Source organism: Anabas testudineus, chromosome 15, assembly GCF_900324465.2.
Source record: "Anabas testudineus chromosome 15, fAnaTes1.2, whole genome shotgun sequence".
Taxonomy (NCBI): Eukaryota; Metazoa; Chordata; class Actinopteri; order Anabantiformes; family Anabantidae; genus Anabas; species Anabas testudineus.
The window spans coordinates 979,469-997,924 of NC_046624.1; the positions used below are offsets into that span (position 1 = coordinate 979,469).

Here is an 18,456-nt window from a genome sequence, read left to right on the forward strand (position 1 = left end):
AGTTAATGCAATAGATAAGTCAAAAGAAAATTTTTGGAACTGCACATATAAACAAAATTCATTGATTATTCCAATTTAAAGGGTCAAACACAGATCTCAGCCCAAACACTAGGTTTAAGTGGAAAAGACAAATAGAGCATTCGGGACAGAATCATGACTTAGAATTTGATTGTGCTAACGGCTTTGGGGTGTGACACAAAGCTTTATATGCTACCAACGCCCTGTGTCCATATGATATTGAATTACTTTGTACCATAACTTCATTTTTCCAAACAAATCATGTGGTTTTTAGCAGGCTATTTAAAATGATCAGATTGTTCTTTAAGTTATTAAAAGTTAATCAGATGTAATAACTGGTTTTATAATAAAGAAGTACTCTAGCACCTTTCAGTTCCGATTTACTGTTTGAGCTATAGGTCCAGCTTGTATTGAAATTGGGTTGCTATCATGAAGAACAATATGTAGTTACACCCATAGCTTTTGCTTTGTATGGTCTACAAGAAATTCTTTAACAAATTGTTCATCCATCCAACCTTCAGTCTGAAGCTACTTGAATGAGTAGTGAAATGTTTCCAAACAAGAAGGAAGTCCAGTTGTCATGACTCAACTTCCAGATCTTGGCAGACATGTTTTTTGTCTGCTTTTGTCCTGTAAAACTCAAACTACTAAAACCAGGTTAAGAACTGTCCAATGGAAGAGGGTCATGTGGTCTAATGAGTCCAGGTTTACCCTGTTTCAGAGTGATGCAAGCATCAGGGTAAGAAGAAAGGCAGGTGAAGTGATGCACCCATCATGTCTAGTGTCTACTGTACAAGCCTGTGGGGGCAGTGCTATGATCTGGGGTTGCTGCAGTTGGTCAGGTCTAGGTTCAACAATGTTATGTGCCCAAAAAATGAGGTCATCTGACTACTGATTATACTGAATGACCAGGTTATTAATTAATGGATTTTTTCTTCCCTGATGGCACGGGCATGTATTAAAATGAATGCAACTGAATAAATGTTGTGACATTGCATGCTGTAATGAAAGCTAAAGGTGGTCCAACAAAATATTGTGTGTGATGTTTTTCTAGGATGTTTATATCAAACCAAACTGCCAAGACTGCTACCATGTAGCCAGTAATGCAGCATTGTTATGAAGCACTGTTGTGCAGAACAGTTTGTTTTGGTACAGTACATACTGTATGTTTCTTTTCCACATTATGTGAAACATTATGAGACTGCATTAATTTAAGTGTAAACACAATAATTCAGCAAATCTTTGTATAGTTTTCTCCAAATGTATCTCTAATTAAGTCACATTAACACAAACACAGATGACTTAAGTTGACTTTAGAAGCTTTGTGTAAGACAGTCACGGTCACCACAGCACTGACTAGTTGCCCTGGAATGATGTCAGTGTTAAATAATGTGATGAGCTGAGGCCTAAGTCTCTCACTCTCTCATGGGTGTTTATTTTACATAGAATACCAGCCAAAATGTTTATTCGCCTGACACTGAGCAGACCTAAAGCCAGAAACAAACCAGCATTCCCTGGACTTCCCCAGCGCTGAGGTTCATCAGTGTTACACCAATTATGGTCAATATTACATTAAGCTGAGAACTGCTCTGCCAAAGTACAGTGCAGACTTTATCATCAACTTTGAATATCCACACAGGCCTACAACTCTGCGAGAACTAAGGATAATAAATAATCATTTTGGCATCAACTAAAAAACTAAAATTAAAACTTGCATTCCTGGGTGTGTTAAAGTTGAACTTATACAGTTAACTTTCTCCAACTTACTAGTTATATCAACTTGAGTATTTTAAAACTTGTCCTTGTTATATTATGGACAACGCTAATTCAATTAGCCCCCTTTAAAGGAAGGCTTTGATTTTGACTTATTAACAGAATAAAGCATGTGATTTGGCTTGGAATGGAAAAGTATTTGGCTGCAAAGACATGGACATTAATTAAGAGCTAATGCGTTTTTAGAGAAATTATCAATCCTCAATTACAATTCCCATCTTAGTCATAATTCCTGAGAGATCACATTGTAATTATGTGTAATGCACATTTCTTGTTGCATTTTCGTGATACCATAATGAGTTATATACAGTTTGCTAAATTCTAAATAGTAAATGATGTAGCACTTTTCTACCTCAATGGTACACTTTTACACTGCTACTCATTCACCCATACACACACACATCAACGGCAGAGCTGCCATACAACTGACCTGACACAGCGAAGGGGCAACTTAGGGTTCAATGTCAGACATTTGACATAAAAAGCTTTTAGTCAGTTACAGACAGAAGTTAAACCAGGCAAAGAAATCAAAAATGCCTGCAGCAAACTTTTGTAACTAATTAAATGAAAAACAGATTACTGATTAAGTTGTACAAAAGCCACTAAATCTACTACTAATATAGTACTACTAATAGTGCTGTGCAGATATTTGCTAATTTATCCCACCATGAATTTATGACAGGCTTCCTGCTTTTAGCATATTAGTCTCCTTCAAAGGCAATTTCCTGCTTGTGTTTTCCTTAATTGTTATTTGAATGAGCAGTGTACACACAATGAAATTAAAACCAATGCTACAGTTACACATTGTGGTTTTAGCTGTGTATTAGCGTGTGTCTCCATCACATTGTTATTCCAGTAAAGTGGTATCAGACAACAAAATGAAGCCTAAATGACAAATTGCCAATTTAGTGCAGAAAGTCCATCAAATGAATTTTTCAGTACTAAAAATTCTTAATTGAAGCAGATATCTTTACCTACAGTCATACGTTAAAAGAAGTGGCATCCCACATATTAGGTCTCGGTATGTTCTATAGTCGTATGGTCTCAGGGTACTTACAGAGAGAGGCTCCAGCTGTTCTCTGACTCACAGCAGGCCACCACATTGTTCACTAAATATAGAAATCCCGCAGTACTTGTTGCTACAGGTCAAGAGCATTTGTTTTTACAGAAGGGCATTACTGCTTTTGCTTTTGAAGGGGAACTTCCAAAAGACAAGTGTGTCACACTGATTTAAGGCTATCAACAGTGTTACAAAGTACAATGACTAAACTACTGTACTAAACAACTTGTCTGCACTTTAATTAAATATCTCCATTTATGAAGCAAACCCATGGAGGGAATACACTGAGAGAGTCCACTTCTGTTTTATAGCCCAATATCACAAATCAGAAATTTACACGCTTTACAATCTGTACACGCAAAGCTAGTTTACTGTAATCTCACGAGCAGGGCTACATATATACTGTATATACCATTTTGAGGCCACCCTGGAGGAAGGATGGTAACAGCTAAAAGATCTGAAAAAATCAAAGGAAGAAGTCTGTATCTAGAAGTTTTCAGACCTCACCTGAGTCAGATGTGTGATGTCAGCAGGAAGGTTTCTCCAGATAAAAGGGGTCCACAATAGGGTAGAGCTGTGGAGCCAGGTGAGGTCACCTAAATGCTGGAGTCCTGCATTCTGGCATTTGAGAGGACGGGTGGAATATAAGGTTTAAGGACATATCAGCCAAATATGAAGGCATGTGGCCATTTACAATGATGTTAACAATGAGTTTTGTACAGATTGCAGACCTGTAAACAAGTAGAATCATGGACAACATTTCTGTGTTTTTGTAGAAAATAATAGAAACTCTGCAATTCAACATTTATGAAAAGTATTAGAATATGTTCAAATGGGAGAAAACACCTTTTTCTTTTTATTTATTTTATAGCTTTCACACAACATCTATCTGCTATTGATTTGTTCAATACATGTTTATATTTTGTTAAAAAGTCAAACCCAGCTGCATTAAAAATAGGTTTAGAAAAAAAAAATCTATTGCATTGATTTTGTCAAGAGAGGTTCTTATAATTCATGCGTGAAAGGGTTAATAAGGGAGTGTGCATGTGCCAGAACTTTGTGTAGGTGAAAGAAGGTTTAGTGTGTTGAGAGCAGGATTCAGTTGAACAGCTGTCAGAAAGACTTCCAAGAGTTCTCCAGTGGCATCATTACTGGACCAGACTGCTGCTGGTGATGGGCTGTGCCAGAGCTCACTTAGCTATAGTTCATGGTTACTTGGGATGTTCATCTATAAAATAAGCTATTTTAAGGAACCGTCACACTGACTAACTGCTCCATGTGTGTGTGTGTAGGCCTGCAGCAGATTTACTCCTCTGGCTACAGAACTCAGTATTAGAATGAACATTCTAGTGGATCAGATGTAGAAGATGACATGAAGATACTGGTCAGTCTCGGTCTGAAGACTGGGGTGTAAATGTTGGTGGAGACCGTCCTCAGGACAGCGGACAGTCCTGGGGGGGAGTACTTAGACTGTAGAGATCTCCATGGAAGCCTCGTCCCACTGCAGCGCGCGGATAAAAGTGGTGCGTTCAGTGCCTCAGCTGCCTGAGCAGAGCCACAGCCGCACAGTCGCTCTTCACACACACATGCCCACACTCACACACACACTGCAGTGAAAGAGGTGGATGAAGAAGATGTCAGTGGCACTGGAGAAAGGAACAGGCGTTAAGACCGAGTCCATCAAATGCGCAGCGCGCTTCTGGAAGCTCTTTCCTCACCTCACGCTGTGCTTGTCTCTGGTTGCGTACGCAGCGCTCGGCGCGCTCATGTTCCAGCACATCGAGGGACGGAGAGACTCAGCCATCGAGCCGGAGTACGATGACTTCCTGGGAGAGATCGTCAGCACCGTCCAGAACTTCACTTGTAAGTGTAATGCCAGCAAACCCTGAATAAGAAGTCCTACCGGCTAACTTCAGGATTCCATCTGTCTGCCCGAGTTTGTCTTCCACAGCCCTTTAACCAACTTATAAGTCAACATTTGATATTATTTATGACACATTACTCTGAGCCCCAGTTCGTTTACCGTGCTGTGCCCACTGTTTGTCTCCGTTTTCAGGTAACGCATCAGGCGCACACAGAGACTTGGTGGCGCAAATAGAGACGAAGATGCGACGAGGGTTCAAGTCCATTTGGCTCCAGAGACCTGACAGTTGGGACTTTTTTGGCTCCATGTTTTTCTGCTGCACCGTATTCACAACCGTCGGTAAGTCAAATGAAATGTGCCATGTCACACACACACACACACACACACACACACACACATTTTGCAGTTTTAGGCAGTAGAAACAGTTCATTTTTCCTTCATCTGTCCACAGCATTTACTCAAAATGACAAAATGAGGGATGTTTCTCCTGGGAACATGAATGTTTGGACTTATTCCATTAATCCACTCAATATTTGCTCTTTTTCTAAACACTCCGATTTGCTGCTGGTGCTACAAGAAAGGCTGACATGACCGAATGAGTCTGAATGTATCATCTAGGAGCCATGGCCCTGTGTTTCAAACATGTGTCAGTCATTGTCATGAGCAAATGTTGACATAGTTGATATGAGAAATAGACTGTACCAAAGCCATCTGTGACACCTGTGCATATGATCAATAAAACCCCTAAAGCACAATTTTGACTTTGGCCTTAAATACTTGGAGATAAAGCATCTTACAGTTTGTTGTATTCTTAGATTTAATGCTAAACTGTGTGATACATTATGAAAAGAAAGCAGAAGCAGGTTGATTCTATGTTCACTTACACAGGCTGTGGTAAAGAAACTCACGGTGGCTGATGTTCTGGAGAGGAGTCAAATTACTGTTAAGCATTTATTGTGCAACCCAGAGATATTGATTTAAATGTGTGAAATCAAACAGGCAAGGCCTGTTTACATATTTCCAGTCTTTCTCTGTGAAACACAGAGGTCAGACGACCTTCCTCAGATGAACTGAAACGTACAGCATTTATATGTTTAAGAACAAGCCTCATTATCGACTTCTCTTTTAGTGTGGTCTAGAGTGCTCTGTGTTACTTGTGGTTTAGTGCTCTGTGTTACTAATGACTGCGTTCTAAGCTCCTCGTATTCATGTTGTCAGGCAGTAAAAAAGCTCGCCCCGTGTTAGTGTTACTCGACTGGTTTTTGTGTACTAAGCAGTCAGCCATGTGTATACTGTACATTGCAAAGGGTCTGTTTTCTCATAATAATACTGTCATTTACAGACAGCAACTGCTGGAACCTTTGTTTAGTTTTCTAGTAAACACTGAACATTCAAATCATTTGGATGAAGGACAGAGGAGTTGAGCTAACCTTTACCCTTGGGTTAACTAGAAATCAGCTTTCTAAGACTGTTATTTTTTTTTCATCTTGCATAAACCAGTTGTACACTGCTAAGCATTGGAAATGGTAAACAGAGAATTAGAAAAATACGGTATGAAGTTCCACCAAACAGAGTGATGCCAGAAGAGGATGAAGAAAAAAATCTGTATTTGCTCCTGTTCTGTTAAAGTCTGCTGCTCACTGACAAGGCAACGGTTGTTAGAAATCACTACAACAATCAGAGTATGCTTACATTACCTGCTGCCCCAAAAATGTCTTTATTTATTCCACTATGTAAGAATCACACATGTACAACAATGACTGTGCCTACTATAAAGATTTGATATATTATTTGAAGCAGAAACACATTTGTTTCTCCTTTTTAGCAACAATATGAAGAGCATCACATCACAGCCATGAGGACTTGTTGGTGGTTTTAGCCCAGAGGGAAGAATGCCATTAGCTGTGCAGCCAAACATACTCATGGTCCAGCATATCTGTTTATGTGACACAATGAATAAGCAGGAACAAGTGTAAAACTAAGAATTCCAAAAATGATAGATGAAAATACAAAGTTCAAAGCTCGATGAAGACGTGAACATACTCTGCAGTAACCCAGAGGCTTCCCAACACTCTCAAACTACCAGGACTCTAATATGTGTATAAATCATAAACAAGACACAGATGAGGCAGCAAACCCACACGTTGATATAGGTAGCAGCTTTAAATCTAGATGTTCACTTTTGTAAGACAGCTGTCAAAATCTTCTGTTTCAGTGAATCACTTCTTGATTTCAGTTTTTACAGCAGCAGTTTGTTTTGTGTCAGTTCCACTGATAGCAGGAGAACATACAGAGCTGCTGTTAGTTCAGTTTAGTTAATGCTGAGGTTAACCAGTGTCAGTTTAAAACTTGTCCTGGTGCAGAAGATTCACATCGACATTTCCTCTGTTAATGTAGCACTTGAGTGTGGACTGAATGTTAAATAAATTAAAATAAATTCAATTCAACTTTATTTGTATACCACCAAATCACAACAGAAGTTATCTCAGTGCACTTTACAGTGTTTAAGGTTTAAGACCTTACAGAGTATAATTATATAACAAATGACATAGAAAACCCAACAATCCCATTTGAGCAAGCTTTAGGCAACAGTGGAGAGGAAAAATTCCCTTTAGAGGAAGAAACCTCCAGCAGAACCAGACTCATAGTGGGCGGCCATCTGCCTCAACCAGTTGGGGTGAGTGGAAAGAGAAGAGAGAAAAGAGAAAAAATGTGGTAGTTCTTGAGATATCCAAAAAATATTAAAGCCTTCTTTCTTTGTTTCCTTTTGTGGCTTGTGTCTATGATCAGATGGCAGCTGTTGGATGGTTGGAATAAGTGACTAACAAGCCTCTGACCGCTGCATGTTAGTCCCTGTGGTCCCAATTCTCCATTTACAGACAGAGGAAATGTTGGAAGTGCTCACTCGATAATCTCCAAATAATCAGAAACCCTTTGCAGTGTAGCAGAAATTAGTTTATGCACTTAGTGTGGCCAGCCCAACCATCTGGTATCTGACCTAAAAGGCTGCAGAGAATATGACACAATTTACTAACAAGGACCATTCACGATTCAAGATTAAAAGCATTTCTTGTCATATGCACAGTGAGGAAAACGTTTCCCTGTAAAATTCCTCCTTTGCCGTCTATAATCAATACCAAAGATATATACAAATACAACAAGCATTAGAAAATATATTAACGGGTTAATAAATAAAAATAAAAGTATATGGTCCATGTACAACTTTATGTGCAAGGTAAATGTGCAATTATGAAAATAATGACTTATAATGCAAAACAGCAAAGACTAGATGGATATTGAGTCTAGTCTATCCCCACTGGCAACCTGTTAAAAAGTCTAATGGCTTAGAGGAAAGAGAGGTTCCTCAGTCTGGAAGTCGTGCATTTCACATGCCTGTATCTTCGATCTGACAGTAAAATTGTGAAGGGGTGTTAGGGGTGGGTGGGGCCCTTGAGAATGGAGACAGCTCTCTTGTGTACTCTGAAATGGTAGATAGTCTGCAGTGAGGCCAGTGAAGTCCTGCTGATCTTTACAGCAGTCTTCACCACTCTCTGCAGACATTTGTGGTCCATCACAGTAATACAGCCGTACCACATGTGATGTAGCTGGTCAAGATGCTCTTAACATTACAGCTGTAGAAGTTGTAGAGGATCTTGGGTAACTTCCTCAGTCTCCTAAGGAAGTACAGCCGCTGTTGAGCCTTCTTAATCAGCTGTGTGGTGTTGAGTGTCCAGGTGAGGCCCCAGGTATTTGAAACTGCTCACTGCTTCATTTCAAGCTTCCGGATAAAGAGTGGCTGATGAGTTCTCCTCTCCTTTCTCATGTCCACTATCATCTCCTTCACCTTGTCCGTGTTAAGGGTGAGGTGCTTCATCCCTGCGAGTGATTCGTCCTATCACTGTGGTGTTATTGGCAAACTTCAGGATGATGTTGTATATATACACACAACATATATCTGTAGCTTTTAAAATATGATAATCCACACCATCCTTTTTTCCTTATTAGATGAGCTGGAACGCTGCCTGTAAAGAGCATAGACTTCTTGCTAAATGTTTCGGGGAATCTGCTGATACCATTACTTATCGTGTCGGGCATCAGCTGTGGGCATGAAATGTAATATGATAATTGTTTTGCCAAAGGTATTTTGGTTAACAAGAACACCTGAGATGGTGTTAAAATAGCCAGACATGCAACAGAAAGATCGCCTGACCTGGACCTTACTGGTTCCTGCCTCACACCAGGTACAACTTGTTAGAGCTTTTTCCTACCGACATGGCAATGCCTGAGTGGCAGTCTGTCACTCATTCATTAGTGGGAGAGCTGACAGCTCTCACTATTGTTTTCATCAATGTGTATTATTTATTTTGTTGTAGAAACATCATTCAACTTCTCTTCTTCAGGTGGTGCGTGCTATCACTTTTCACGTTTTCAGCTTTTTAACTTTTATTTTATTCAACTTTTTTCATCTTTTTCTTTAAATAGTTGTCTATAAGAGTTATCATTCAACTTCTTTTCAACTTTCCTCTTTTCCTCAGCTTCCTGTATGGTCATACGTTGTAACGTAATTTAAAATTTAACCCAGTGTAGACACCTCCTTTTTTCCTTTAAGTCGGCTTTTTGTATCTTTTCTACTTTTTGAGTTTTAACAGTCGGAGGTAGTTTTTGCTCTATTTTCAACTTCTTTATTGGTTTGAATAATGAAATGTTGGCACAGATAGAGTGGAGAGGCGGATCTTTTTAAAGCAAAATCTTTCTCAAACTGTCTGCACGGCCACACTTTTCACTCTTTCTACATCATTTCTTCACAAAATTGTAGAATTACTTTTCTAAGTTAAGAGATAACTAGATTTTTCTCTGTGAGCCTCAGAGTGATGGGAGTCCCCCTCAGCTCTTACAGTGCTCAAAATGTTAAATTTCTTCTGAGATTTTGGTCGACATGCTGAAGGACCCACTTTGATATCTTGCTCATGTGACCACAATTTTCAGTCCTCAAACATAACATTTGCACAGGCAACTCACTAAAGTCTCCTGTGACAGGAAATCCTATTTTTTCATGATTTAAAAACAGCATCTTTGTGAGAAGTCTGATTCTGTTTAAAGTGCTGTGACTCAGCACTTTTCAGTCTACATCTTGTTTTTCACTTGTATCTTTTAATTAAACTTATTTTTACCTCTTTTTCTGCCACATACATTTGGCCTCATCTTTGTCCATCAGCTTTATTTTTGTCAACTTTTTCTTATGGTCCACTTTTAATCTCTATGATATTCTTATACATATCCACTTGCTATAACTTGTCATCAGTCAGCAGTGTGTGAACAGCTGATTAACAGCTTTCAAAACCCACACTAGCTGAAACAATACCTCAAATCCCAGACTTAAAAGGGTAGGATCAGAACCAAGTAGAAAAGAAAGTGAGTATAAATGTGAGGTCCAAAGTGAATTTAATGGATGAGCTTATTGTGCGTACCTAGCAGAAATATTAGTAATGTATGTGCTTTACTAAGACCTGGCTGCAGAAAAATGATTTCAGACACTGGAGACAGTACAGGCAGAGGGATGAGAAAACAACACAGTGCTTGTTAACAATGTGGTGTGATTAGGCATCTTCTAATAATCATTAAAATCAATTAGAATGCTCAACTAAATAAGCAAACTGTGATGCTAGGCTATAATACAAGTTTTGAAGGACAGTTCAACAGCAAATTAAAAAAAAAAAAAAAAAAAACAAACAGAATGGCATGGGGACACCTACTGCACAATTTGCCTGACCTACACATTTGTTGTGACAAAAAGGTAGAGTCTACAATCAAATGTAATTTCACACAGCATTTTTGATACCATTTGTAGCCTAGAATGAAGGCACTGATGGTCTTTTGACTAAAATGGTGACTTGTCTTGTGGTTAGGAGGATGGCTGTACTATGGCCTTATTGGCATACCAACCATAAAATCTTAGACTCACCCTTCTTATAATGGCAAGGGACAGCACAACCATATGGTTTCCTGTGGTGATGTTGGTCAGTCTGTGTCATGCTACACTTTGTTCAAAAGCAAGACTGTGAGGGTTGTGCCAGAATCAGGCTCAAGGGACACGACAACCTACAGCTGGTTAAAACAAAGTTTGTTTTAAGAGACTCAGGAACAAGGGAGGTCTGGAGGTGATGTGTCGGGATGGTCAGGTCGGGAGGACAACGTAATCTTGGGAGATGGACAGATCACTGGTAAATCAAGAGACACTCACTGAGAATGAAGGGGCTGAACCAGGAAGTGGTTGAGAGTTGTAGGCAGGAACGGGTTAGGGTGGTTATGGGATGTTGAGATCACAGATCTGCAGATCACCGCAGGGGAATTGTGGAGGTGAGTTCCTGAGACCATGGCAGAGAAGCGGGTAATGATAGAAGGTGGAATCCAGGTAAACAGGTGGCTGTGGTGTGTCTATAAAGAAGAGGCTGAGAGGACAACCACACAGCAAAAAACAACATCCAGAGTAGTAGTCACATCAAAAGCAAGAGTCAAATTCAGAGAGGCAGTCAGAAAGAGAGCCAACAATCCAAAGTGGGGCAGAATTAGAAGACGGGTCAGATCAGAGAAGAGACTTGCTAATACCAGGGGTGAGGCAGGAGATCAGCAACAGGTAACAAAGGCTGAAGAGTGACAAGCATTTACAAGCATGAAGTGGCACAATCTGAGTGTGTGAGAGCTGCAGACCTGCTTATAAAGGGAGAGATGAGCACAGGTGAATCAGATCAGGGTAATCAGAGCAAAGCGGCCCAGAGGCACAGACAGAGAGCAAATAATTGAACCATATGTGTTCATGGCAGGAAGTGAGACAGGAGACTGTGACAAAGACATCACAAATCATCGCAGCGCAAATTGTTAGGACTTTTCTTCTGAATACATTAATATCATCATATCTAAATTAACACTTGTACAAAGTAGACTCAACTCCAGTAACTACCAACATGTCTTCATATGTTCAGTAGTTTCATAATACGCCCTCTGGAACTTTGCTTCTTGATTTGATCTGCAACAACCTTGTAAAAACACATCAGGATATGTCTAGCTTAACCACATAAGTGGTTAAGAGAGGCCAGCTAATGGCTAATGGCTTAACAGTAACAGGAAGCACACAACTCAATGTAGAGAATGCACTGTCAGAGGAGAAAGCCTTTACATCACCACAAAAAGCTTATTAGAAGTTGTTAGAGGCAAACTGGCCTTTGTGCTGTCTTATTAGTGATGAATGCCATCTTTCCACAACCAGAGTAATAAGGTTTTAAGGCAAGGCTTCAAAGCATATGTGTCCTCACATAAATCCATTATTAACTATCAGAATTTGAAAAGTGGAGTTCACTATTTAGAAAGAGTCCTGATAGACAGTTACAGTTATTATAGACAGAAATCATTGTTTTACGTGTATGGTATTGCAGTGTTTAAAACTGCAAAAACAAATCGACCAATCTTAAGATATAAAGAATATAGCTGAAAAGGTTTGCTGAATAGTTTTATACATAAGGCATGACTTGTATGACAATAATAATGATGGTTACCAAAGGAATTGATGAGATATTGCAACAATATTTTAACATGTTTAGACTGTGTATCCTGCCAGTACAGGCGTGGACAAAATTGTTGGTAACATACCGTTAAAGAAAGAAACTGACTTTGTCAGAAACTGACAAAAGTAATAATAAATAAAAATGTACTAAAAATGACCTCATACATATCAGATAATGCTTTTGAGTTGTGGCTCAACAGAATCATTTTAAAAAACAAACTAATGAAACAGGCCTGGACAAAAATGATGGTATACTTAACTATTTTGTTGCACAACCTTTTGAAGCAATCACTGCAATCAAATGATTTCTGTAACTGTCATCAGGTATTTCGATCCATTCCTTGTGAGCAAACTGCTCCAGTTGTCTCAGGGTTGAAGGGTGCTTTCTCCAAATGGCATGTTTCAGCTCTTTCTACAGATTTTCAATGTGATTTAGATCAGGACTCATAGAAGGCCACTTCAGAATAGTCCAGTAATTTGTTCTTAGCCATTCTTGGGTATTTTTTGTTTGTTTGTTTTTTTTGGTTTTTTTGGAGGACTATGACCTGTGACCAAGACCAAGCTTGAGATTTCATTGTATCGTGCACAGATTTAAGACACCCTGTGCCGGATGCATCAAAGCAGCTCCAGAACATAACCAAGCCTCCTCCGTGTTTCACAGTAGGTACAGTGTACTTTTCTTGGTATGCTTCATTTTTGTTTGTGAACATAGAGCTGATGTCACTTGCCAAAAAGCTCCACTTTTGTCTAATCTGTCCAAAAGACATTCACCAACAAACTTTGTGGTTTGTCAATATACGTTCTCTATTTATTTATTTTTTTATGATTTGCTTTCATCAATGGAGTCCTCCTCGTCTTCTATTAAGTCCACTTTGGCTTAAACAGATTAAACTGATGGTGTGATTTGATTCCGATGTACTTTAACCTTGGATTTCACATCTAATCTCTATGGAAGTTGTTCTGGGTTCTTTAGTTACCATTTGTATTTTCTGTCTCTTCAATTTGTCACCTGAAGACACCTGTGAAGCTAATAACAGGACACACTTTAGTTTAACATGTCCCTATGGTCAAATTATTTTACATCTTTTCTAGGTGTTCCATCACTTTTGTCCAGGCCAGTTTCATTAGTTTGTTTTTAGACTAATGAAACTTCAGAACTTCTGTGGAACCACAACTCAAAAGCAATGTCTGATTTTCATGAGTTATTTTTTTGTAAATTTTTACTAATTATTATTTTGTCAGTTTCAGTTTTTTTCAGTGACCTTTGTAGGTTTTTCTTTCTTTAACAGAGGGGCACCACCAACTATGTCCATGTGTGTATCTCCTGTGGAAGTCAAAGGTTTAGGTTGTAAAAATCTGTCAGCTTGTGTAAACCACTTAATTTGAAGTTCCTTCTGAATGCTCCTGCTCCTACTTCATGTTAACGTGTCCATTTTCTCGATTGTTATTACAGGATATGGGGAGATCTATCCAGTTACCCTTCCTGGTAAGGTGGTGTGTGTCTTGTACGCCATGGTAGGAATCCCTCTCATGCTTCTAGTCATACTAGATGTGGGAGACTTCCTTGCTCTACTGATGTCCAGAGCCTATGTCCGCATTCACACATTCTGCAAAACCCTCCGCTCCCATACTTGGTCACCATGGAGGGCTGGAAAGGGGGCAACAGAGTTGAGCCACCGGGCCCTAGAGGATGGAACTATTGTTTTCAGCCATGACGTTGTCATCCACGAACCCCTTGATATCAGGCATGTGCTGCACAGCCAGGCAGATGTGCGGCACAAATCCATCCAGCTTCAAAACAACAAAGAGTTATTTGAGAAGCTTCTTGCTAAGGAAAATTTACTCAGAAAGGGCCCACTGCTCAGGACCTTCTCCTGCCCAGAGCTGGACCAGCTGCCACCACCACCCAAAGGATATGCCATATGGGACTTTACAGGTTTGGGAGATGGAATAGACACATTGGATGTACCCTTTTTGCTGATTCTTTTAATAGTGTTTGCCTACATTTTATTTGGAGGTTTGATTCTGCCAATGTGGGAAACTGAATTTGAAGGCTTTGACCCCTATTACTTCTGCTTTATCACACTCACTACTATTGGTTTTGGTGACATTGTACCCAAACACCCAAAGTACTTCATGCTTACCTCACTCTTCATCATTATTGGCATGGCCATTATGTCCATGGCTTTTAAGCTGAGTCAAACACGAATTGTAAGCTGCTACCGCCAGTGCATTAAGTTCATCAGCAGAGGAAATACTGAGCCTTTCAAAAGTGAAGATAATGACTAATTCACTAAATCTCTGCCTTTTGTCTGAGAGTGCAGGAATCACACAGATCTGGCTTTGAAACAGACTTCAATAGAGGAATCTGTAAAAACTTGTCCACTGCACTCTTTATGTAGATTACTTGGTTATAGGCATGCGCAAAATTAAAAGTGAGCATGTGCCAAATGCTTTTACCCAGTGAAGGAGGGTAGTATTCAGAATTGTTCATATTAGGAATAACTTTAAGTCTCCACATCTAGATCTACAGTATCTAGCCAAGTGAGTGGTCTTAATTGTATGAGAGCAGTTGTCATACCTTACACATCAGTTATGTGTTTGCTTTCTAGTCAGAACTCTGGATTTATTACTAGAAATATGAAATAAATGGCATTTTAATTCACTTTGTTTACATCTGAAGCTTCATTTTGGATGTTCAGAATCACTGGTCTGGGTGCATACTGACACTGTCTGACACTGTCAAAACACAAGTTATATTGTATGTGTGCAAAGGAACTGTCCGTACTTCATGGAATGAATAATGTCCATTTTAAACCCAGTCTGAACTGGTTTTCCAGTGTAGACACTCTGAACCGCAGCAACTAAAGCACTAAGCTATAGAGAAGTTGTTGGGAGATTTTAGAGGTTACTTTGAGAAGAGATGCTTCATACTGTAGTTTCAGATATCACGAGTGCTCGAGAGTCCCATGGTCATGAAGGACACACTGGCAGTGAATAAGAGCATGATTCCTGCTTAAGTAGAAAGGCACATTTTATTATGGATGTGCAATAAATGAGAATCATGATACTTCAGTCACCTGCAATGACTTGCAGAGGGAGGTTAAACAATTTGAGATCAAACTGAATTCAGGGTCATTGTAAACTCTGTTGAATGATTTTTTTATGCTACTCTGTATAATTAAATATTTGATACTTTGAGAGATATTTTGTAACTTTTTCTTCTCATCACTGTGGAGTTCACTTGTTGTCTTCAGCAGAGCTCACGTCTGACCACACACAACCACAGCTTTTAGTGATTCAACAAGCTTAAAACTTACAACCAAAGAGAACAACGATACACTGTTGTTCCCTACAGTGTTAGAGGGAGTTACTATTCCACGGAAATAAAGTGACTACACCAGATAAATAATATATATAATAATAAATGAACTCAGAAGTCTGTGGAAACATTTTGTCTGTCAATTTAAAGAAAGATGCAACCAAAATGATGGGAGATCCTTCATCATGCAGCAAGATAATGATCTAAAACACATTGCTAAAACAAGAAAGGAGTTCATCAAGAAAGCAAGAAGATAAGATAAGATAACATGAGGTAAGATAAGATAAAGCTTTATTCGTCCCACAGTGGGGAAATGTCAATGTTACAGCAGCAGAGAATGTGCATTGTACAGCAACAATCTAAAAATGAAAAAAATAAAAATAATAGAATAAGAATAAAAATATATATCACATATCTACTCATACAGTACATACAATTGTACCATGGTCCAGTTATATTGTACAGTTTCTTTCACAGTTCCTTGTACAGTTCAGCAGTTTTAAAGAACAGTTTTTAAAGTGACAAGTAATAACTAATAATTGAAATGGTTCACTGGGAGCAGCTCTGATTAGAAAGTCTGACAGCAGCGGGGAGAAAAGACCTTCGATATCATTCCTTCAGACATTTAGTATGTAACAGTCTGTCAGTGAAGAAGCTGCTCAGACATGACACTGCATCATACAGGGGTTGGGAGTCATTCTCCAGCACGGATGATAGCTTGGCTACCATCCTCCTTTCTCCCACCTCCTGCACTGAGTCCACGGTCATCCCCAAAACCAAGCTGGCCTTTCTGATCAGCTTCTCTGGTCTTTTCCTGTCTGCCGTCGTGATGCTGCTGCACCAGCAGACCACTCCATAGGAGATGGAAGAAGTGGAAGGTTTTCAACTGGTCTTCTAACAAGGGTTTGAGTCAGTCCTCTGACAGTCAGTCCTCTGACTCAAACCCTATAGAGCATGCATTTTACCTGCTTAAGATGAGACTGAACAACTAAAATAGGCTGCAGTGAAAGCCTGGAAAAGCATGAAAAGGCTCAAAAAGCAAGAAACAAGAAACAAAAAAATAAGAATGTAATGTTTGGTGATGTTGATGGGTCTCAGACTTGATGCAGTTATTACAAGCAAAGGATTTGTAACTAAATATTGAGTCTTATTTAATTTAGTCTATCTAATATGTGTTCCAATACTTTTGCTCACATGAAAAATAGGTGGGTTCAAAGAAAAAGTGCTATCTTCTAAGTTGTGTATCAGATCCAGATGTAAACACCTGAAATAAAAGCTGAAATGATCTTTTGTCTCATGTTCATGGCAAAGGTCAGGGCTTTGAACCTGATGCAGGCAGCTACAGTGCAACCAGTGTAGAGATCTGAGAAGTGGTGTAACCTGTCCTTTTTGGCTGATCAAAAATGAGACATGCTGCTGCATTTTGGATCATCTGGAGGGGTTTGATGGTGCATGCTGGTAACCCTGTCAGTAATACAATGCAGTAGTCAAGTCCAAAAATAACCAGAGCCTGCACAATGCATTGTGTTGCACAATCTGGAAAGTAGGGTCTGATCTTTCTGATGTCGAAAAGGGCAAATCTGCATGCCTTTGGGACAGAGGGGATGTGATCGGTAAAGCTCAGCTCCGGCGGAAATGACAGGAAGCGCTGTGAGTTGTCAGCTTGATAGGAAATGATAGGAAAAGCAATGCAACTAGATGATGAAACCTGGGGAATCAGTGTAGATGGAAAAGAGTACAGAGAGTCAGTTGATCATTAACCTTTAAAAGGGCACAAATTTTTTATCAAAGTCATTAATATATAGTAGGATTTTCCTAAAATGTTTGTATAAATGTATGTAATTTACCATGTGTCATATGTCTTAGTCTCTCTGTAACTATACAAGATCATTTTTTGATGTAAAAGTACAGTATTATTAATTCATTATACCTGTAATATCTAATGACATCTATCTGTCCCTCAGGACTGTGTGCACACCTAATGACTATATTGCAGACTCAGCTATTGTATTTAGTGTCTAATATAATGATAGTACAATAATATAAAAGCTGAAAAAAAAAAAACTTTACTTTACTTTACTGTGCAAGTTAAATATGAACTTGCGTACCTTCGCTGAATGCTGTTATTGTTGTATTGTTGTCATCAATTATTATGTATTTTATGAATCTTATTTTAACTGAATGCAATTTTTATGTCAATTTTATGCAGCTTCCCAACTTTTTTGGAATCAGTCGTGTTGCAGTAATTTTAATAGAGCACAAGATGGTGCTGCTGTTAAACCATGAAGAACTAAGAGCACGAGGTCCCCACAGTTACTGCTGGTGTGTATTTCTACATGTAGAACAAGTCGTTTGGGACGTTTTCACAGCAAAATACAAAATGAGTAAAATCAGAAAGCCAAAATGATCTGTTGCATTTTGGGGCCTAAATAGTTTGATGTTCTTTGTTAAGTAAAATGCCTTCCCATGCAATTGTTTTAGCTAATACACTACTTTCAAATACTAATAAATTCAGTCTCAAAAACTTGCTTACATGACCTACTTTTAAACAATTTATATTTATTAATTTATTTATTTATTAACCTAAACTCCTAAAAAAAAAACATTGAAATTATTTATAACTTTGACTGGTCAAAAGTGTGTCCTGAGACTGAACCAGGTTCAAAGCTTATTACATTTACCGGTGTATCTCTGAACCACCATGCTTGCCACGTCCATAGTTTCCAATAGATCATAAACGTTTTTGTTTTTCATCAAAGTAAGATAAAAGTCAATAATCCCCAGAGGGAAATAAAATTCTGTATTAAATTATTGTTGCTGCAGTCCAACCACTAAAGAGCCATGAAGAGCCAGAGTTCAAC

At 38.9% G+C, this 18,456-nt stretch overlaps 1 protein-coding gene across 1 annotated transcript; it reads left to right on the forward strand.

The window, feature by feature from the left end:
• Positions 1 to 3,890: 3,890 nt before the first annotated feature.
• kcnk18 (potassium channel, subfamily K, member 18) lies at positions 3,891 to 15,689 on the forward strand. The gene is made up of 3 exons (XM_026355779.1): positions 3,891 to 4,714; positions 4,908 to 5,054; positions 13,727 to 15,689. Exons 1-3 carry the CDS (start codon positions 4,477 to 4,479, stop codon positions 14,560 to 14,562), a joined length of 1,221 nt encoding a protein of 406 aa, XP_026211564.1. The 5' UTR covers positions 3,891 to 4,476; the 3' UTR covers positions 14,563 to 15,689.
• Positions 15,690 to 18,456: the final 2,767 nt, after the last annotated feature.

What these genes read in the sequence shown, in the direction of transcription:
- kcnk18 (XM_026355779.1), top strand. Translation starts at nt 4,477, where the DNA reads ATGAAGAAGATGTCAGTGGCACTGGAGAAAGGAACAGGCGTTAAGACC. An exon ending in CACCGTCCAGAACTTCACTT is followed by an intron (nt 4,715 to 4,907) that starts GTAAGTGTAATG and finishes CTCCGTTTTCAG; the next exon opens with GTAACGCATCAGGCGCACAC. An exon ending in CACCGTATTCACAACCGTCG is followed by an intron (nt 5,055 to 13,726) that starts GTAAGTCAAATG and finishes TTGTTATTACAG; the next exon opens with GATATGGGGAGATCTATCCA.